Source organism: Furipterus horrens, unplaced genomic scaffold (genome assembly GCF_987537825.1).
Source record: "Furipterus horrens unplaced genomic scaffold, mFurHor1.1.pri manual_scaffold_13, whole genome shotgun sequence".
NCBI lineage: Eukaryota > Metazoa > Chordata > Mammalia > Chiroptera > Furipteridae > Furipterus > Furipterus horrens.
In genome coordinates this window covers 22,448,626-22,470,618 of record NW_028327183.1, presented here as the reverse complement: position 1 = coordinate 22,470,618, position 21,993 = coordinate 22,448,626, and the positions used below count along the sequence as shown (strand labels likewise).

General features: G+C 45.2%; 1 protein-coding gene and 1 long non-coding RNA gene across 2 annotated transcripts in view; one reads left to right on the top strand and one right to left on the bottom strand.

Annotated features, from left to right (window-relative positions):
• Positions 1-2,002: 2,002 nt before the first annotated feature.
• The window catches only part of VAT1L (vesicle amine transport 1 like), a 139,128-nt gene continuing 119,137 nt past the window's right edge, over positions 2,003-21,993 (bottom strand). The window contains exons 8-9 of the mRNA XM_090259620.1: positions 4,202-4,285; positions 2,003-2,527 (exon numbers count right to left, since the gene is read on the bottom strand). Of these exons, the coding sequence (XP_090115746.1) occupies positions 2,429-2,527; positions 4,202-4,285 (183 nt within the window). The 3' untranslated portion in view covers positions 2,003-2,428. The remainder of the gene's footprint in view (positions 2,528-4,201; positions 4,286-21,993) is intronic.
• Positions 11,660-21,993, top strand: part of LOC149994256 (uncharacterized) — a 105,593-nt gene continuing 95,259 nt past the window's right edge. Inside the window, exon 1 of the long non-coding RNA XR_016507648.1 lies at positions 11,660-11,714. This is a non-coding gene — a long non-coding RNA (uncharacterized LOC149994256). The remainder of the gene's footprint in view (positions 11,715-21,993) is intronic.

The window sequence follows — 21,993 nt, the reverse complement described above, 5'->3', positions numbered from 1 at the left end:
AATACTTTATTTATATTTTTATGTAAACATAATTTGCTTTGTAGGCACAATATAACAAAAGCTCTAAAGCCACAAATACATTAGACAATGTTTCAGTTCAGTCCAATCAAGCTTAAATTACAGAGAAGCCTTCACAGTTCCTTTAAGGCAAACTGAGATGTTCTTTACACTTCTCCAGGGAAACAATCACATGGCGGAACGAAGGTGCCTCAGGTGGGAGTGCATTCCACAGCTCATTTTGATTCTTTCTCCCCCCTGGCCTTTGTGGCATAAATTGATTATATTGGGCAAAGTCTAGTGTTCTTTTCTCATTCTGTATTCTGAGGAGATGAAAGTGTTGTTTTGTTTTGTTTTTAAACCAGCTGGCATCATTTGTGATTATTGTTAATCTTACTAGTTGGACAAACAGATTTGGGGAGGAATGGCTTTTTATATTTCTCCTCCGGATATAATCCAGTCCATTGGGATTCCAAATGTGGGGTCCCACCCACCTGGAAGAGGGGAGCCCTGATATGACCAGTGGTTCCTTGCTCCTCAGCCAGCAGAAGTGTCACTTGGGTAGCTGGACAGAAATGGCAGAAGTGGTCTTCTTAAGAGCCCATGGTCCGCTTGGGTAAGGGGGAAACATGACCAATAATACAGCATTTGGCAAAGAAGTCGGGATAAAAGCTCCCATCGCCTCCCTAAATGGCACAGAGCTGGGCCGTGGGTGAGCTGTGGGGCAGGAAGAGAGGAGGCTCTTGGCGTCCTTTGAGATACTCTCCTCTCTCTGCATACAGACAACCACACCCTTTCTCGCCTTCGTATTTTCCTCTTATGTTCCCAATGAGAGACCCTCCCTTCAGATAAATATTTGGCATACATAAGTCATCACAAGGTTAGGATAGGAAAAGAGAGCTCGATGAATGAGGCAACATTTGTTACAAAAGGACTTGGGAAATAAAACAGGTAACTGCTGAAATGCATTCACTCCCATTACTTTGACAAAGAGTTGCATCTACCCTAAGGCTCATTGGTGGAGAGATGGGGCAGTGTGGGAACCCCCCAGTATCTCCTAGAATGTAAAGTGAGTTGGGGTGCCAATCGTGTGGGCTTCTCGTGTCTCCAGTGTGGTTTTTGAGTGATGAGTCCACCCGTTGGGACACACGGACTAGGAGGAGGGGAGGACAAGACCCCTTGTGGAGACAGTGAGCCTCTTTCTCTTCCTGTGGGGACTGTTCACCTCAGCCATGCCAAGTGGGGTGTGGCAAAGGGTGGGGCTTCTTAGAAGTTTAGGGGTGGGAAAACTGAACAAGTGTGTGTCCTCAAGTAGTTTGGTCCCCAGATCCCCCAATGCAGGGCCCTGCAAAGAATCTGCCCCATCATTTTATATTTCAGAGGAGAGGAGCCACACATTTGGCACGTCAGCTTTCGTACCACTAGAATTTGTTACACGTTGAAACACACTTTGGCAAGTAAAAGGATTCTCATTGATTTTTCTTTTTTCCAAACACAGTCTACCAGGGAGGCCTTCCTTGGGGGAGCCACAGTAAAGGCAGCTGCTCGCTACTAGGAAGTGAATACAGCAACATCAGTAATGCCAATTGCAAGTGTGCAAACATAGGGAACCTCAGTCATGATTTCTGAAATTGTCCCACATGTGGTGAATTTTCTTAAAATTAGAATACAATATATGTGGTGGGGGAGGAAGGATTTTGCTCATGAGATGTGGTTTCAGAGGAGAAATCTCTGTGGCTGGCTCGCCAACTCATGCTGTTGACCTGTCTCCTATCCTGAAAAATTCACATCTGTTTCCCTGTGCTTATGGTTTAGAACCTGTGAAGGGATCGAGCATCCAGCCTTCTGACCGTGAAACAACCGAATGAATGTAAGGAAGTTGCCTCTTAAAGGGGGACATGGGAAGTACTATGTGGGGAGATCCTCAATTGATAGGCCCAGGAAATGACCCGGCCTGCCCTCGCTGCGCCCAGCCACATCAGCACACGCTCTTACCAGAGGCATGGGTGGCTGGCGGCGAGAAGTGTCATTGGCCTGAAGAACTCTAAGATCTGGATAGTGCTCTGTGATCACACCTGTCAATCCAAACTTGTCTTTGCCCATGTCTGGTCTCATAAGCATTGGGCCTGTGGGCTTGTATTAATTAGCAAGGCTGTTCTAGAACTGTCGAGAAGGACCCAGAGATGGATGGTTTGGGAATAAGAGAGGGGAGAGGGTCATACACAGAGGGGGAGGGACATAATACTGCATGGAATAGGATCGGCACTTAATTTCAAAAAACAACAGTGATCAAAGCTTTTTAGCTCAGCTGACTGCAGACAAACACGACACGCACTGGACTACAGCATTTGTTCACTGGGGTTACAGAAGAGCTTTCTCAGCCGGCTCCTCTTCTTCCAAATCGTCCTTCGTTCTCCTGGCTGGGCACTGGTTACTGGATAAAAGGCATCCGCTCCTTGTTCTCGCTGTCTCCCTCGTGGTCCTCCTCCTCTTCTCCCGCCTCACTGGTCTCTGTGCTGTCATTGGCCATCTGAAATTCAGCAGCAGACTTGTGAGAGGGCTTGGCAACCTAACCCCCACCTTCTTCAAGCACCTGATGAAACTACTAGAGAGGAGTTCTTTAAGGACCAAGAGCTAATGTTGCTTGCTTTTCCAGAAAAGCAGTGTCAGATTAGCTATCTTATGTTGGTCTCTGAGCTAAGGATTTCAGGGCAAGCATTTGGATTTGGGGAGATAATTCCTTCAAGCCTAGTCTTCTATCCAGATGGGCTGTGGCCTCCACCCACCCCAGAGATGCTCCAAATACAGATCTGAGTTGGCCCATTCCCCATCACTTCTTTGTTTACTTCAGTCCCTGGATAAAAGCCCTCCCAAGATTCAGGAACAAGCACAATGATAGGTGCCAAGGCAGGTTTTTAGTTCTCACCTTGAAAAGTGTCCTTCTCAGCTCCTGCTCTGATGAGAATCACCCACCCCCTCTGGGGTCAAACAGGCCTTCCTGCCTGCTCTAGTGCCCTGCAGAACCTCATGGGTAATGGAGACAGGTGGGATGCCCGTGGCAGCTATTTGGCTTGAAAGCAACAAGCAGTCTAGGATGTCTCTACACCTGCCTACATTTACTGATGGGGCTGAAACAGACTTGGTCATTTGTTTAAAGAACATGACACAGGTGCACAGAAGACAGAGGAGCACAAAAGATGCAGGGTCCCAACTCCCTTCTCCTCCTTAACCTGGTCCCCTCATCTGCCTTAGAACATGTGTTGGCACAGCATTTAATAAACCATATCCATATTATTATCAGTCACTTACACACTGTGAAATGCCCTCTCATTTAACTCTCCTTCATTGAGTGAAATGGCCATCACACTTAAACCACATTATGGTTATAAAAGCCCAATAAGCACTTTGAAAATACACACTTTGGACTAAAACATGCCAGACATTTTTGTTTTTTCTCTTTTATAAATAACTGATGCAGCTTCAAGATTAAACATGTGAGAAAACAAACCTTTCTAAGTATTTTCTTTGTCAAAACTATCCTAAAATTTAGTGTGTATGAGACAATGTTTTATGCATATCATTCTGAGGATTTATCAACCTCCACTACTGGACTACTGAGGCCAGAGAGGCAAAGTAATTGTCCAGGTCACACACAGCAACTCAGAGCCAGACTTCGAATCATGCAGTCTGAGGGCAGCTTCTGTGCTGCCCACCACACCGCATAGCGCCCCTCAAGTGGCCACTGTAAGAGCGTCAGGGATGTGAGCTTGACATCCTTCACTCCTGGGAACATCCCTGGATATAGGGGTTTTATTCTGATAAAAGAAAACAAAATCAGTGGACTCCTCAGGAGGCATCTCAGAGGCAGTTGGCACCAGTCTGCTCAGTATGTGATGTGAATTTATTAGACTTTTACCAGAAATCCCTCCTATTGGTGGCAGTCAATAGATAGCACTTGTCATAGGCACAGGTTTGTTGTTTCTGTCCTTTCCTGACTGCCCTCACATTGCTGTTTAAAGAAGTTTCCTTTCCTTCCCAGAACTTACCTAAGTTTGTGGCATCCCTCGTTCGTGCAATCATTTGATTATCGTTGGTCGCTTTTGCCAGCCCATGAGCTGCCTGTATTTCCCTCTGTCCTACCTATTGCCTGCACCTGATGGGACTCTCTTGTGTTGAACCGAACGAATCCCCTGCTTTAACTCACCAGTGGAGTCGGGGTCTTCTCTACATCCAGAATTAACTTGCCGATATTCCCTCGGTCATGAATCCGCTGCATGGCCTCCTTCACCTGGGAGAGAGGGAGAAAAAACGGAAAACAGAAGCGCAGATTAGGGGAGACGTCTAGTCAGTGTAGAGGGTCTGGGAAAACCCAAGCCACCGGATGCCCACCAGAGGGCGCTGTGGTTCAAGTTTAGTGGCGAAACCTGAGAGTTTGGACGTTGGGTACAAATCAGTTGTGGTTGTGTCACTCACACACTCACCTGTACAAGCGACTGGATCTCTTGGGTCTAGAAAATGAGGATGATAGCTCCTGAAATAAGTAAATTAAAGTTTCTTTTTAAAAAGGAACGGTGGGTCGGGGAGGAGGGTACTGTGGAGTTTCAAGATTTACATGCTGCAGAGCGGCAGGGCACATCAGAGTAAAGTTTGACCAGTGGAGTTATCTTTTGAGGGTCATTTGTGCCCTGCTGACCTAAATGTTTTATCACTCTGACTTACAATTTGATAAAATTACTCATTCCTCAGGGTTAACTACATTCAAGAAAATTCCCGTGATTCCTGGTATTGGGTGAAAATGTTGCGTCCAACCAAGTAGACATATCCAAAGAACTAGTATTCTTCCCAGAAAAGGGGACCTAGATTTTTGTTTTTTGTTTTCAAACGATGGGGGCCAACAGATGTCTCCTGGGACAAGGGTTTAATACAATCTGATCATACTTCGAGCATTTCATTCTGTTGCTGTGTGTAAAATGAACTGTAGGGGGCGCTGTGAGGATTAAATGAGGTAAGGGCAAAAGAGAGCCCAGTGCTTGGCATGGATATGTCTCTCACATCTCTCAGTGATTTCTAAATGGAAATGCAACATCTGATTTTTAAAAAGTGTCAATATATTCAGCCTAAATATTTTTCCTAAAGTCTCAGATTTTAAAATATTTTGTTCATTCATTCAGTCCACCCTACTCATTAAATGTTGCTTTGAGGCAAGATGCAGTGTTTTTTTTTAAAATGTAAAAACTAAGCTAGGGTGTCTGCCCTTGAGGAACTCAGTCTGGAGCTGATGGAGCAGTGTTTGATTATATAAAAACCAAAGCCATTTTCTCATTTGGATTAAAAACTTGACAGAGCCATGAAAATGTGTGTATTCTAATTGCTTTTCCTGGGATTTTATCCTAAAGACATAATTCAAATTATGAGGGGGGGAAACTTACCACACAAAAGATACTCAATCACAGTGTTGCTTTTAATGGCAAAACATTAAAGCAACTTATAGGTCACAGAAAATGGGAATGGTTAAGTAAACCATGACTTTTATATTTATCTACTGAATAGAAAGTTATATAGCTGTTAAACTGCTAATTATAAAGAATATACAGAAGGATCCAATCCTTTATAATACTGCTAAATGAAAAAAAAGATACATATTTTTATTTGCATCCCTATAAAAACATGGATATCCTAACATATAACTAGATATATGATAAAACATTATGTAAGAGATGTGTACCTTTTAACTCTAGTGTCCAAAGATTGTTATTTGGTAACAAGTTATCAAATCTGAATTTAATATAATTAAATACATCTCTAAATGTAGTCTCTGGATAACCTAGCATTGGTTAGAATCAAGATCTTTTACAGACTGATAGTGTCATATGATTGTTAAATTTCTTGACCCTAATACATAATCCAGTAGATTTCTTCTATTTCTTTGTGAATGTAACTTTGCAAAGTACTCTCATATTTGGTTATAATGACAGCTACTGTTTACTGAGAATCTGTATATATCGTGGCAGACAGCTTCTAACTCTCCTTACTTCCTAACACTCACCTCCATGTGTGATCCCCTCCCCGTGAATATGGGCCAGACCTAGTAACTTGCTTCTAACCAATAGAATACAGCAAAAGTGATGGGATATCACTCTCTTTCTCTGACTCCTCTTGCCTTCTTGCTCTGATGTGAGCTGCCCTGTCTCCATAGGCCCACAGGGCAGGGCCAACAGCCAATGAGAGAGCTTGGAATCAGCCCCTTCCCCAGCTGGGCCTTGAAATGAGACTAGATCCCTGGGGCTGACACCTGGATTGCAGCATTTGGAGAGGTCCTGCGCCCAAGGACCCAGCTAAGCCATGCCCAGATTCCTTACCCACAGAAGCTGTGAGATCGTGAGTGTTGATTTAAGCTAGTAAAATTTGGGGATGATTTGTTATGTAACAATTGATAACTAATACAGTCTCACCTTGTATACCTAATTCTTACCTTGCAAGATATATATAATACCCATTTTACAGATAAGTTCCTCTATGTTCAAAGGGATAAGTAATTTATCCAAAGATTCTATGACTACCAGCAACAGAATTGTGGTTCAAACTCAGGTTTGTTAGATTTCAAAACTGATGTTTTTTCCCCAATTCCACCCAGACTATACAGTTTAATTTGATTCTCAGAGGCAAAAGAAGGTGGTAGGTAATATCTCACATAATGGTTTCCCAGAATGCAGTTGTTTATTACCCCAGCAAGTCATTAAACACCTGGAAACTCCTTGAAGATTAGGAACAATTTTTAAGCTGCTTCCCCAGTAAGATAGAGCCCAGGGAAACAAAAAACATATTTTCTTACCAGTTAATGCTTATTATGGTGCTAGAAAAAAGCCCCCCTGCAGGGCTGGCTCTAATCTGCATGCTTTTAGACATTTCTTTCTGAAATGAACTGAGTCCCTTATGTGGGGGATGGAGAAAGGGTTAGGAGTCTTTCCGACAGACGACTAAGGCAGTCTGATCCTCAGTCATGTTGTTTGAGTTTCTATCCTCTTAGCTGCTCTTGGAGATATGAAAGAGTCCTTTTGATGATAACTTAGAAAGAAAAACACTACCATTTTTTTAATCAATTCTTTATCAGGCGCAGTGTGAGGCATTTTACGTACGTTGCTTCATTTTTTTATCTGTACACCAAGCCTTTGAGGCAAGTATTGGCATGACAGTTTCACAGATAAGAAACCAGGAGGTGAAAAAATCTAAGGAGTCTGTTCCAGGTGAGCGTCTGAAAGGTGGTAAGAACCAGATGGGACCTGAGGGAGCAGCTTCCCCTTTTCAGAACTCTGGACAAAACCCAGGACAGGGCTCTGCGGTCTGCAGCCCAAAACTGCCCTCAAATAACACTGTTGCTGGGTCAAGCCTGCAGAAGGAAAATTTGCTCCCAAGTTGCCAGTTTACAAACTAAGGTGCCTCAGTAGGTGACAGCAACCAGATGGTGGTGACAGCCCCCAGAAAGCTATTTGTCTCTCTCATACCTCCCAGAGAGATTTTTCTCAGGCACACCTGTGCCTAAAACTGTTTTCCATGACACTCGGGATGAAAGTCCAGCGTTGATTGGCACACGTGGCACCGAGCACCTGCAGCATGGCTATCGCGTGTGATGTGCAGGAATGTGAAGCGCACACCAGACTTCAAAGGCTTAATAATAATAGAAGAGAACACAAACTGTCTCATTAAGAATGGCTGACCTCGATTACATGTTGAAATATTTTAAATGGGTTAAGTAAAACATATTTCTAAGGTTAACGTCAACTACTTTTCACCTCTCTGACAGTGGCTCCTATGAAATTAAGAACTGCATGTGGCTGCTCCTAAAATTCTGTGGCACAGCACTGGATTCCTTTCCAGGAGCTGATGTCTCAGCCTTTCTGGCTCCATTGCTTCCCCTTCCCCATTTCTCTTCCACTCTTGCCCCTCCAGGCATATCTAAAGTTCACGGGGCCTCTCAGCTTTGTGCCTTGATACAGACTGGGTTTTCCCCAAGTGCCGTGGCCCGGGAGCTAGCTCAGCTTAGTCTTGGAGCTGCTGATTTCGATGTGAACTCTTCCAGGACGCTGCTCTGCTCCCCTCACCCCTGCCCCTCACTGTCTGGGCTTAGTCTCCTTCGGCGCCCTCAGCACCTTGGGCCAGCTGGTAATGTTACCCGCAGCCTCCGGCTTGAAATGTACTCACTGGACTTACTCCTTTATGTGGCAGGTCTCTAGACCAGCGCTATTCCACAGACGTAACTAAAACTTATCTCATTTGTCACAGTAAGAAATGTAAAAAGAGTGGGTTGGGTGGGGGAGAGAAATTGGGGGAAAAGGGGACAACTGTAATTGAAAAACCAAAATAAAAAAATAAAAAAAAAAAAAGAAATGTAAAAAGAAACTAGTGAAATTAATTTCAATAATGTACTTCTTAACCAAATCTGTCCAAAGTATTATTTTTTCAATATATACTCAATATATAGTAAAGTATTGATGAGCTTTTTTATATTCCTTTTCTTTCTGTACTACGTGTTCAGAATCCAGGGTGTATTCTGTACTTATAGCACGTCTCTTTCAGGCTAGCCACACCTCATGTGCCCCAGGGCTGCACATGGCTAGTGACAACTACATCAGAGAGTGTAGTCCAGGTGGGCTGAGCAATGGCACTAACCTCCAGGACCCCAGTGCAAAGAAGTATCTGGCATAGGATAGACTCTAGAATGGAATGAATGAATGAATGAATGAATGAGAAATGGATATGTGGAGAGAGTGAGATACCATGTGGCTGAGCTGTACCCAGAGGTTTCTCTCCTGTTTATACCACATCCCAGAGCCCCTGGCCTAGGCAGCTGTCTCTTTGTGGCCCACTCAGTGCTGCCTGGGGGCCCAGTGGAGTCTGTTCATAATCGGGGCATGGTTCCCACACCCAGTCTGAGACTCCACGGCCTTCTGCATGGCTGGATAGATCTGGTCATAGTAGCTGGGTTTTCCAGAACGAGGAATTCCGGGTATTCTCAGGCCATCTCCGCTGGTGCTGGTCTACCATCCAGACAGTGGGAGGAAATTTGAGTCTTGTCATTCAAACACCATAAGATGCCAAGATCCTGAGTACAGAGGCCACCTGAGCCTTTTCTGACACTTCTTGTCCTTGGGAGGCCACCTTAATACTATCCAAGGTGGATGGTGGCAGGAGATCCCTGAGTCTTCTGCTTTGACTCGGTAATTCCAGCAAGTCATTTCATCTCTTTGTCCCTCAGCTTTTTAATATGTTAAGTGAGAATTGCTATTCTGTCCATTCATGTATTCAGTCACGAGCTTCTTCACTCGGCAGTGCCAAAACCCTATCCCAGGAGCTGTGTATAGAGTACTGGGTGAAATCGATATGCTTTCTCTGTCCTGAGAGAATCACAGTTTTATTTGTTAAATAGACTAATCATAACAATAAGAATTTCACAATTTAAAGAATGTTTAGCCCTCACGTGGATCACAGCCTATCCGAGTTGATCCTGTACCATTGGTTCATGCCCGTTGGCATTCAGGATGGCGTTCAAGCATGACCCCCAGGGAAATACAATGGCTCAGGTCATGTTTGCAGAGGAGCAGTAATTAGGATCACTCTTATTTCTGTCTGAAGAGGCGGGGTTTCTGGAACCCTGGTGAAATAATGGTGAGCAAACACCTATAATATCTGCTGCCCTTGTGAAGTTTATGATCTTACAGGAGACACAGACTTAATCAATCAAAGAATGACTCACATAAATGTAAGATCACCAGTTGGTAATTCTAGGATGGTGTCATGAAAATGTGAACAGGGGATTGGACCTGGTTGGGAAGATTACAGAGGGCTTCTCTAAAGAAGTGATAATTAAGATGGGGTTTAAAGGATGACTAGGATGTGAAAGGACCATTCCAAGCACAGGGAGAAGAATGTGAAGGGAGACAGAAGAGAGGCCAGTGGGCGGGAGGCCAAAGAGCAGAAGTGAATGAGGGGCAGGATTCTGGGGACATGGATTGGGGCCTTTGGTCATAGAGCTCTAGAGTATCTTCCATCCCGTTCTAACTGAGTAGTCCGTTCTTTCACACTTGGGCAGTGAGGGTTAACGATGCTCAGTCTTTGTTTGGGGTCTCATTTAGTGTTTCATTAAGATTCAATTTCCTTTTGAATGGTGTGTAAGACACAAAGTCATTAGGGTAAAAATGACACCACTTAATAATCAAAACATTGGGTTTGTGCTATGAATAGTAATAAGCCTAGCCACCTAAAATAGGAATAAAATAAAGATGGAGTATTTCATGGATCACTATGCCTATTAGATGATAAATTAAAAGATTTGAAAATAAGAAATGAGTAATACTACAATTAAGAAGCACATCTACCAAAGTCATCTGTGGAAGATTACTGATATTAACAATGGCCATCATTGGGATTGTGTAAAATCCAAAGTGGGTGTTGAAAAGTAACACATTCATTGCATGTAGACTTGGAATCTGGAATTTCTGTTTTCTGTCAAGTAGCCACGGGAGTCCACAGTGAGCGAGCCCCGAGATTTTGACCTAGATGCAAGAAGTGACTGGAAAGGAAAACATCAGAGATCATGACTGACACAGTGGAAGGGCAGAGAAAAGATTCAGACACTCAAGTTCTTTTTGAACCAGTCGCATGTGGGGCTTTGCAGTAATGCAGGGAGGAACCTCTCGTGCATGTGGAGGTCCCATAAATATGTATTAAATTTGCTTATTTTCTCTTGCTAAAACAATAACGCAGGGTGTGGAGCAGGATGAGACACGGGCGGTGACAGGGTGCAAACTGTACGGTGGTGCTCACTCCCACGGCTCTGCAAGTGCTGGGTCAGAACCCGAGAGTGAGCGCCTCCTTAAGTACTGCACCCCAGTCCCATTTATTGCCCCAGCCTAGTCCTGGCCCTGCAAGGGTGGCTAGTACTTTGAAAGGAAAGGAAGCATTAAGCAGCTATCATTAGAGGAGTATCTGCTTGGCCACAGGACAGCCGTGGGGATGCTTCCCGAGGAATTTTTAAGGGGCCTTTAGTATGAATGCTGGCTTTGAAGAGGTCACGAACCTTCCGAGAGTGAGGAAGAAGAGAAGGCCAAAAGCAGGACAGCAGAATCTCAATGGAGTAACTGATCTTTTTTTCCCCCGGATACTTGGATGACAGAGACTCTCTTGAACAAATATGTGTTATGGTCATGTTCTGCAGACATTCACAATGCACACTCAAGCCAAACTAGATTTTTATCCTCCTATATTTTGAACTAAAGCAAAAGATGAACAAACATCTAGAGACTTGCCTCCAGTGTTTGTTTTATTGTATTTAACAATGGTTCCCAGTATTGGATTCACATAGTTGAATAGAGTTAAAGTGGAAACTCAAAGGACGCTTTATTCCAACATGTGATGGAGGCTTGGGAGGAAAATAAAAAGGTGCATGAGATGATCTCTGTTCCCTGCAGAAAACTGTCTGCTGTACAATCTGTAGAACGGACAGCTGAATTGTTATGGGGCACAAAAGAGGAATTAACTAGGGGTGGGTGAAGGTTGAAAACCAGAGAAAACTACTGAGAGGAAGTAACTTTTAGTCTGAGATTTAAAGGTCAAGAGAAGTTTGTCACTCAGCCAAATACGAGGACAAATAAACTAAGTAAACATGGCTCTACTCAGAAGACAAGCCACTGATGGCCACAAGAGCGCTGAGGGTGATGATGGTGAGTCACACTGAAAACTCTCGTGGGTTGCTTAAGCTCCTCGGGTGTGCTGAACAGGGGCTGAGAAATAACCTGAGCCCCTGCCGCTCCTGGAGTTTCACAGGACAATGGCAGAACTTACACAGAATACATTCAGCTGATTCTTGACTTGAATGTTTTACCCAAATCCTCCAGCAGGGAGACACACTCTGTATTTCTTCTTGGAGGATGCTAGTTCCTTATTAATGCTGTAACTACCTTTCTTCCAGACAATTTTTGTTTTAATTATTTACAGACTAATAACTATACCATTCCATGCCCCCTGCATGTTTTCACCTGGGATTGCCAGATATGAGAGTTTGTGGCAGAGGTTTAGAGAGAGAAGGAGCCCAGAGAACCTTCAGAGTCCTGCCGTCTTTTCAAAAGGATGACACCCAGACCTGCTGGTATGTAGAAAAGTCCAGTTAGAAGGTAGAGGTGCGCTTTCTTTAGGCTTGGAGAGAAAGGGCTTATTTGCAGGCGTTGGGGCATTTTTAGCACCCCAGAGGAATTGAAATACGTTGGCATAGCTGCGACTTAGACAGGTGCTAGGGCGCCTGGCGTGCCGATTAGAGGCGGCCAGTGGGGGCCGCTGTGCCGGAGGGACCCGTCCGGGGCCTGTGGGGCCGTCTGCAGGAAGGCGGGAAGAAAGGGGTGGTTGTGTAAGAGGCGCTCTTGTCGGAAGCTGGTCCTCCACCACTTTGATGGAAGGGGGTTCTTCATGGCTCCTCCCACACGGAGGGAAGGATGCAGGAAGGCGTAGGGCCATCCTGCTGTGAGAGTCACCACTGCCCATAGGTTGTATTAGGAGGAGGTGAGAGTCTCAACAAGCTGAATCTAAAAATCAGTACATTTAAAGGATGAAGCAAGGGTGGCGGGGGACATAGTTGAGTGCCGTCACAGCAGCTGACATATGACGAATGCTTAGCAGGTGCTGTCACTGAACAAAACACCTTATATGCATGATCTCATTGTGTGGCATCGACCCTGTGAGGTAAGTGGGAGTTTGTCAGACTGTCAATCAGAAGTACATAAAAATATTCTCCCTTTTCTTTTTGAGTCCCTGTGGAGGAGAGCTGAGATGAAGCTGAGGGTTAGCCCAAGGTCAAACAGTGAAGCATGGAGAAGCCAGGCTTCAAGCCGAGCCCTGTGTAGCTCCAGGGCTTGCTGCACTGTAACCAGATGTGCAAGGGTAGGACGCAACCAGGGCGGGTGAGGGCTGGGAGAGAGGAAGGCAGGCTGCAGGGCACTGGGTACCAGTAATGCATTAAAACCAGTAATGCATGATTTCCTCTGTACATTTCATATGCACCTTGTTTCTTCCTTGCTTGTGACACTTATTCCATTTTCTGTGGAAGAATTTTTCAACCTAGGAACTATTGCCATTTTGGATCAGATAATCCTTGGTTGTCGGGGCTCTCCTGTGTGTTACAGGATGCGTAGCAGCATCTCTGACCTCTGCTCACTAGATGTCAATAGCATTTCCCAGTGTGACAAACAAAAATGTTTGTAGACATTGACAGTGGCCTCTGGAAGGCAAAATCACCCCTAGTTGAGACCTACATTGTGACAGGAGTCAATTTCCCATGTCCATCTGTGGGCTCTTCCAAGGCAGGCACCTGCCTCATCTCAGCACACACATGGCACCTTGGACAGGGACTTGCCCACAGCAGACTGGGTTCTGCTCCATCCCCAGGACTGGAAGAGTATGTGGTATACAGCAGATGCTCAGTAACAGACAAGCACAATATGGTCTCGGACTTCAGAACACAGATTGGTTAGGTTAGGTTTTCACAAAGTGCGGACCGAGGGTTGACTGCTTCACAGTCACCAAGTGTGGCTTTAAAGGTAATGCATTGGCCTTACCCTACACCTATTTGTCGTGACTGTGATTAGGGGCTCTGAAGTATTAAACCCTGAACTTACCTGTCCTTCATTTAATGAATATTGACTGCACACCACGAGTCAGGCCTTGGGCTTGGCTGACTCACAGAGACCCGAAGGACAAGCCCCCTGCTCGGCTGACTAGGATCCCCTGAGAGTCCAGGCTGGTATTTGGATATGACCCACTTTAACATGTGGCTTAAATATTGCATGTTGGAAAGTGGCAGGGAGCCACAGCTACAGCCCCTCCCATTCTAGGGCAACTGAGAAGAAATCAAACCACTTGATTTCTGCTCTGTGCAGTAGGGAGTCTACAGGATATTGCTTGGCCGTTAGTTAAACCCACTCAGTGTCTCTGTGTGGCCCCGCAAAGGTCTCAGCAGCTGAGCTTTATCTGATTTGGTTCAAGGGGACATATGTGCATAAGTTAGAATCAGTGGGTTCTCGGGCAATGCATGGACCATCGCGTAATGAGCCAGCTCTTACTGAGATGTGAGCAGAAAAATCAGCAGAGCTGCCTGCTGGAAATGCAGCAGGAAGGCCTGTTTCACTCTGAGGAAGGAAGCGATGGGATCTAGTGTGATCCAATGGCTAGTAGAGAGAGATTCCCTTGAATTACAACAGCACAAATTAGTGCTCTGTCAAGTGAAAAGAAAAAAGTCCAGAAGTAAAACTGTATTTGACTCTAACTACAACCAAGTAAATAACTGTTTGCATATGGACAAGAACCTGGAAATAATAGTTTAAAAGATTACACCCAGTGTACTGCTAAGGTAATGATTCTTTTCTTAAAAAAAAAAAATACAAACACGTGGGAATGTTTGTATAGTGTGTTTGTTTCCTAGGGCTGGTGAAGTAAGGTACATCAGACTGGGTGGCTTAAAACAACAGAAATTTCTTGGACAGATCTGGAGCTGGAAGTCAGAAATCAAGGTGTCAGCAGGACAGATTCCTACTGAAAGCTCTGAGGGAGATCCTTTACCATGTGTTGCTCCTAGCTTCTGGTGGTGCTGGCAGAGTCAGAGAGAGAGAGAGAGAGAGAGAGAGAGCGAGAGAGAGAGAGAGAGCGAGAGAGAGAGAGAGAGAGAGAGAGAGAGAGTGTGTGTGTGTGTCTTCTCCTGTGTGTTGACTCCACTCCCTGTCACTGCACAGCTCAAGACTCCATCATCTCCCTCTAGGATGATTCTTCCGGCTTCCTATTTGTTCTCTGAGGCTCAGGTCTTTCCACACTCCAGTCCACCCTCCTTCTGCTTCCAGAGCCATGATTACTGATGCAGTCATATGTCTTTCATGTCACAAATCCCCGAGACTATGCTGTAAATTTAGTCATGGTAATGATAACAAGAGTGCTTTTGATGACTAACACTGACTGTTTAGCACGTGAGCTGGGCATGTGTTTTTCATGCTATAGTCTGCCGCTCCTCATTAGAACCCCATGGTGCATGTACCATAATCATTCTCATTTTACACATATAGACAATGAGGATCAGGGAGGTTAATTTCCCTGCCTAAGGTCACAGACATAGTAGGTAGACAGGCTAGAATTTGAACCTAGACTGTTTAGGAAATATTGACAGATGAAATGATATGTCTGTGATTTGCCTTAAAATGCTCCAGTTAAATAAGGGGGAAGGGAGGCAACAAAGAAATAAATTTGGCCAAATGTTAATCCCCAGGGAAGCTGGGTTAATGGGTACGTGGCTGTGTGGGAGGCAGTCAGTATTCTATTATTGCTACTTTTGAGTATGTGTGGGATTCTCCAAAAAGTTTATAGGTGTAAACTTTGAGCTTTGTTCTGCAGAAAACAACCATAACAACAATTTCAGCACCCAAGTGCTCAACTGTTACACCATTTTTAGGACCCCAGCACATATTCAATGATGGTGGTACAAAAAAGAGGTTTGGGTTCCTTAGAAGCTTGGTGGTAGAGAAGTTCAAGGCATTATTTTCTTCTCCCCAGATAGAAAAAAAATGTATCCTTTTAACCAAATAGCCCAGCTCTGTGAGGGTAACTTCCAGTGTTGAGCTCCTACCCTGTGCCAGGCAGCGTTCAGGGACATGAGCACACAGAGGCCCTGCCCTAGACCAGCCCACGGGCTGCCAAGGTGGCGGGGCTGCTAAACAGTCAATTGCAATAGAGCGTGGGAAGAGCTATATTCCAGGTATAAAAGGAGAGGTGTGTGGGCCAGGGGAGGAAATGACTCAAGTTAGAGGAGAACGGCATTCATGTTGGCTTTTTCAGAGTGGGGAGGTATTTTCCAGGAAGAGAAAAAAATACATGTGCTCAGGGCATGAACAGAGTCTGAAAGGGAATGAACAGCTCATGAGGGAACTGAGGGGGGAGGCGCTGCTCTGTGCCTGGGGCACCATGTGCCCAGCTTGTGAGCTGGGCTCTCTTCTGTGGGGATAGGGAGCTCAAAGAGGTCCTCACTGGGACGTCATCAGAGGTGTGTCTCAGGACAATGGCCCAGGCAGTGATGTTGCGAGGCTGGGCACTGGGAGAAGAGACTGGGAAACCAATGAGAATTGGGCGTTAAGGACGCTGGTGAAGTGTTACTGATAAGATTTGAAGGTGGGATACAGAGATACGATGTAAAAACCCACCTTGCCTTTAAGACCATTTCAGGCTGTGTGGGCGCCATGAAATTCCCCCAAAGGGCAAAAAGATTCTCAAAAATGACCTATGTTTGTTTGTTTTTTAAAAGATTTTTAATTGTTATTCTGTTACAGTTGTTCCAGTCTCCCCCCTTTGCCCTCCTCTGCCCATCCCACCCCTCACTCCCACAGTTGTTCCCACACTGTTGTCCGTGGCCATGGTCAGAGCTGAATGACCCACGGACATGGATAAAATGACCTGTGTTTTGAAAGATTCTCCATCAAGGAGAGATGAGGTGGAGGTAATTTGATTTATCTTCATCCACTTTAATTAGCACTGGGAACAGATGACCTGGAACCTTCCTTATGCCAGTGTCTGTGTGGATCCCAAGTTTAATGTTTAATTACCTCGGCCCATTTGCAGAGGCACACAGGGGAAGCAGGGGGTTAACCTTTTCCTTCCCAGTCTTTCTCACTTGTCTGTCAGCTGAGTTTTTCTCCCTCTAAGCACTAAGGCTAATAGTTATTGTCTTGAGGTGTGTTGCCATGGCAACCAAACAAAAACCAGGCTCTTATTATATTATAGGGGTTAAAAGTAAGTAGACAAGGGATGTGTTGTCTTCTAGCAACTTTTCATTCCTACTTAGGGACTCACTGCCTCAGCTGAGTAGGAGGTGGAGAGACTAGACTACCACTCTTCTTCCCAGCTGGGGCTCCCTGGCTGGTCACACTGGACAGATGATCGAGGGAAGCTTTGGAGAACAGCCAGACCCTCTGGAGTCATGAGGAAGTGTAGATCTGAGAAGGTCCCCATAACAAACAAAGAGTTTGGTAGAAGTTGGGGAGGTGGGTGGCAATTCACTTACACCAATGAGACACTGAAGTCATATCCAGAGTAGTAGTATAGGAAATATTTGCAGAGTCTTTTAAAGGTCTTTAAAATGCCTTGTAAAATCTTTAAAATGCTCTGACCTACTAATTCCACTTTTGGGAATATAACCTAAGGAAATAATGTTACATCTGGAATAATAAGAACACAAGCTTCATATCCAAAATGTATAACAATAAAAATGAAATATAACTTAGATATCCAGGAACAGAGGAGCAGTTGATGTAACCATTTGATGGAATATTATGTGGCCATGATATTTTAAAATGCTTCTAAGAGTCTATAAGAGGAAAACCAAACCCAGAAAAACAGGGGGGGAAATGTCTGCAGATTTTTTTACACAGTGTAGTTATAACTTCTAAAAAATGTCAAACACTCAAACAAACAAAAAGCAAAACAGAACCCCAAATGCACAAAGAGAAAATATTGGAAGAAAAAAGCAACAAAATATACAAAAGGGTTGTTGTTGAGTGATGAGAATATAGATTTTTTTTAAGGGAAATATTTTTAAGTGTGTCTATTGAGTGTCATTTTTTACTATTGGAAAACTTCCTGATTAAAAAATAAATTCCGCAATCAGGAGTCAGTCATGATTCCTATAAATGAGCCAATAGTCTTCCCAAGTGCAGATACCAGAAGCCACATATACCATTTTCGGGGGGGGGGGGAGGCTGCTCTCCTACGTGTCAGAGCAATTCTAGGCATTGTGGGGGTTACAGAACCACATCATATGGTGTCTTTGCCCCCATGGATTTGACAGGCTAGGTCTGCTAGCTTCGGGATGGTTGTGTAATTGAGCCCTCTGAGTGGACTTTGGCTCAACCCAGATAATCTCTATAAACACACAGCAGACAGGTCTTTGTGCCACACACAGTCTGTAACTAGTCTCATTATTCTTCATTACTTGGGATTCCAGGATAGTTTTAAATAAACTGTCTCATGGATGAGGAAAGCTTGGGAGAGCGTTCAGCTTATCTCTGCATATGTGCAGGTAGAATTACGAGAAACCTATCCCCATGCAGGTCCCTTCTGCCTGGATTGTTTTCCTCAGTCTGCAGTCTTGGCACAAAAAAAGAGACAGGGATATATGCCTGTCAGCCACCTACAGCTATTTAAGAAACTGAAACAGATCCAGAATTACAGTGTGGACAGAAATAGCCATTTGCGCTTATTACTGCAAGCAGTATAATAGTAACAGTAATGATGATAATGGTTATGTTGACTTGAGTATTTACAACATGCCAGCAGTAACCAGCTAACTGGTTTATAGGTATCATCTTCCCTAATCTTCACAACTTTGTGCATGGCAGGTACATTATTTTCTAGTTTACAGATGAGGAAATTAAGGGTCCTAGAACATATTATGCTCAAGGTCACATAGCTAAAAAGAAAGAAAGAAGAAGAAGATCTAGGATTTAAAGATAGGAACCAGGGAACTTAAAATCAGTTCTATCACAACCATTTTGTTATTTAGTGCTTGTCATAAACCTGAGAGGTGTGGGGCATCACTGCACCTTTTTAGGATGAGAAAACTGACTCTGAGAGAGGTTGAGTGAATTTCTTGATGTTACACAGCTAGAAGGCAGTGTAGCTGGGATTCAAACTAAGCTACTCTGCAGCATGATGGCCCTGTCACTGGAGCATGGCAAAGAATGTCAGGTACATACTTCATTTCTGACACTCAGTGCTGAATTCAATACAGAGCAGTTGCTTAAAAGGACTTGTGGAAAGGATGAGTAAAGTGACAGATAGATGCTGAGAATCTCTAAGCAAGGCAGTGAGAGAATTCAAGGTGCATCCATCCATTCCAAACACAATAGTCAACCAACCAAACAAAAATGTCCTGAGTCTCTATTGAAGCAAGTGCTGTGCATTAGGTAGCAGGGTATCCATCCATAGCTTATGACTAAAGAGGTAAAAACATTTCATGCCCTGAGTGATGGTTTTGCTCTTCCAGAAACTTGGTGCTGCTCCATGGGGCTGCCTTGCTGGGAGGTGTCTTTGAACGGCAGACACCAGGCACGAGTACTGGGGGAGATGAAGGAAGCCCTACTATAACCCCAAGAACATGGTCCCTAACACTGTATAGGGTGTGTGAGATTAATCACAACCTCAGGGGCAATGCCATTCCCACCCAGGATGGGCATTCTAGGGATTTTTCTAATAAACCCATCTTCCAGATTGACCCACCTTGGCGCCAGAGGCATTTGGGGCTGGATAATTCTTTGTGGTGGGAGGCTGCCCTGTATCTTGTGGAATGTTTAGCACCATCCCTGGCATCTACGCAGCAGATACTGGTAGTAGTCCCCCAGTTGTGAGAACTGAAAATGCCTTCAGATATTGCTAACTGTCCCCTAGAGGACAGTCACTCTTAATGGAGAACCACTCCCTCCGAGGTAGACATTAGAAATGAGAGGCCAGAGGGGAGCCAAGTCTGTGGCAAGGCATCAGGTACGCAAGCACAGGTGGAAAGAGAACTCTGAAGGTATGTCATCTTTAAACAATTCTCCTCTGCCTGGGCTTTGCAGTCGTGGGAGGCAAATAAGGATGGTGATCCTAATAGCTGTCATTTGCTGCGTGAGAGCCCCTGCTCTATGCTCCTAGAAACATGCTGTTCCTTGAGGTCAAATGACTTGCCTGAGGCCACCACTGCACAGCACTGTCTACACAGATAAGAGACCCTGGGGACTTCCTTGGGAGGGTCACTAATTGGAGAAGGGGGAGAGAGAGCTGTGGATGCAAGACTGCTGTTCCCTGAAGAACAATGGCCCTTTCAAAGATTTCACTACCACCACTGCCATTACCACTCTGACCTGTGGAGGGTGCTGCTGTCCTTCATTGTTTGACCCACGTGTAAACTGTAATTTTTACTTAATTATTGAAGGAGTCGAGAATTGGTAATAATGTGTAAATAAGTCTTAACTAAAGGCTCAGATGTAATCTACACTAATAACTTATTCATCTTCCGATTAAGACCATGGTGTCCCCTCTTAGCCTCATAATAATAACCCGGCAGTGATAGAGAATAAAGAATACCAAAGAGGGGATTAGAAGTGATAAGTAAAGTGACTTGCTGAAGAGCATGCAGCTATCAAGTGATAAAGTTTGGATTAAAATACAAGTTGGTCTTGCAAAGCCTGGCTCCTTCTGTTCGTGGACGGCTGAAGTCAATGTGGAGGTTTCAAATCCAGGCTGACTGACCGAATGAGTTACAAGCAAGACATGCTTGTTCGTGAGTGGCATTGTGAGGGCAGGAGAGGAGACTGGCCTAGTTCTCAGAAGACCTACAACCCCAGGGCAATTTTGACCTTTTGCCATTCACTTCATGTTCTTGCCTTCAGTTTTTCATCTGAAATAGGATACTGGGGCACGGGGGTTGTCTGTCTGCTTCCTAGGTGTGGGTGTTTAAGAAGCCCGGGCCTGTGTATCCCATGAATTGTATAAGGAGCCAAAGAACTTGCTTGCTGCTTTTTCTGTAGGATTCTGGTACTCTCAGCCTCCTTACCTCCAGAACTAATGGGGCCGCTGTGGCATTCTGGCAGTGATTGCCCTTGGGAAGGCTTAGATGGGGGGCCAGAGCGCAGCCACTGCCACAGAGGAGATGCCAGTTTGCAGAGGCTCCCTGTCCACAGAGCCTCAAGACTGTCCTCACTTCTGAGAGCTTGTCTCTGAGACAGAGCACCTGGGCAAACAGAGACAGCAATCCAGCCAATATAGGCCCATCCAGTCCATTCGCTCAGCAAATGTCGGCAGGGAATGTCACCTCCTCCCTGGCCTCAGGCGCTGGCTGTCGGGTAGTGGGTAGTGGCCGTGGGGCAGACAGATGGACACAGTTACAGGCTGAATGGTGGGGGCTCCTGCAGGGGGATGAAGCTGGCACTGTTGGCATTCCACAAACGTGGTCCCTCACCTGCGAGGGGACTGGGAGGGTTAGTTACAACCCACAGGGGCTACACTGCTCCTTCTCAGGATGGAAATCTGTGCAGTCCCTCTAGTACTCCAGTACCATAGACACCTTCCAGAGTGACCTGGCTCAGTAAACCTTGGGATCACTTTGCCAGTGGGAGTCCTGGAGCCATTGCCCTGGAAGGCCCAGCTTTCTAGGGACAATTGAGCCTCTTTACTGCCCTTCTGCGCTGTGCCTTGTCATGGAAGATTATGCCTGAATTTAGTGTCTGAGCTTGTGCTGGGCCTGGGGGCAGAGCTGCCTGCGCAGAGATGCAATGGGCGTTGGAGCTCCAATTCCAGCCTCATCACTTTCAAGCGGCGTGACCTTCAGTAGGTCACTCAGCCTCTCAGAGCCTCAGTTGTCTAATCTTAAAGTGGCATAAGAATGCCTTCCCTAGAGAATGGTTGTGAGGATAAAAAGCCACACACAGGGTCAGGCAGGTGGCTTGCCTTCGCTTTACTCTATTGGAGCAGGGTACTCAATGCAGTGGCCGGGGTGAAAGTGAACTTGAGCAGCAGGGAGATGACTGGGGCTTTCTGGGCCTAAACAAGGACTTTATGAAAGACCTGCTGGATAAAATACTTTTGTTTCTTCTTTTTCTCGAGGGCTTACTTGGGGCTTGGGAAAGAAGGTATGCATCAAAAGAGAAGGCATGGTGGGCAAGATGCAACAGAAGCCGCCAAGAGTGTTTAGGGCCCCAGTGGTACGAGAAAGGGTGCTTACCCTTGGGGGTGTCGCAGCTGAAGGGTGCCTGAGGGGGATGCATTCAGTGGAGTGGTGCCTGCTCCAGGGGTGGAGTAGAGTGTCCGTGGGTTCAGATCCCCACTCCACACTTACTGGCTCTATGAGCTTGGGCATGTCCTGTAACCTCTGTGTAAAATGGTGATAATCATCAGCAATGACAGCTTTGGGGGCTTGCATGAAATGGCACGTGAAAGTGCCTT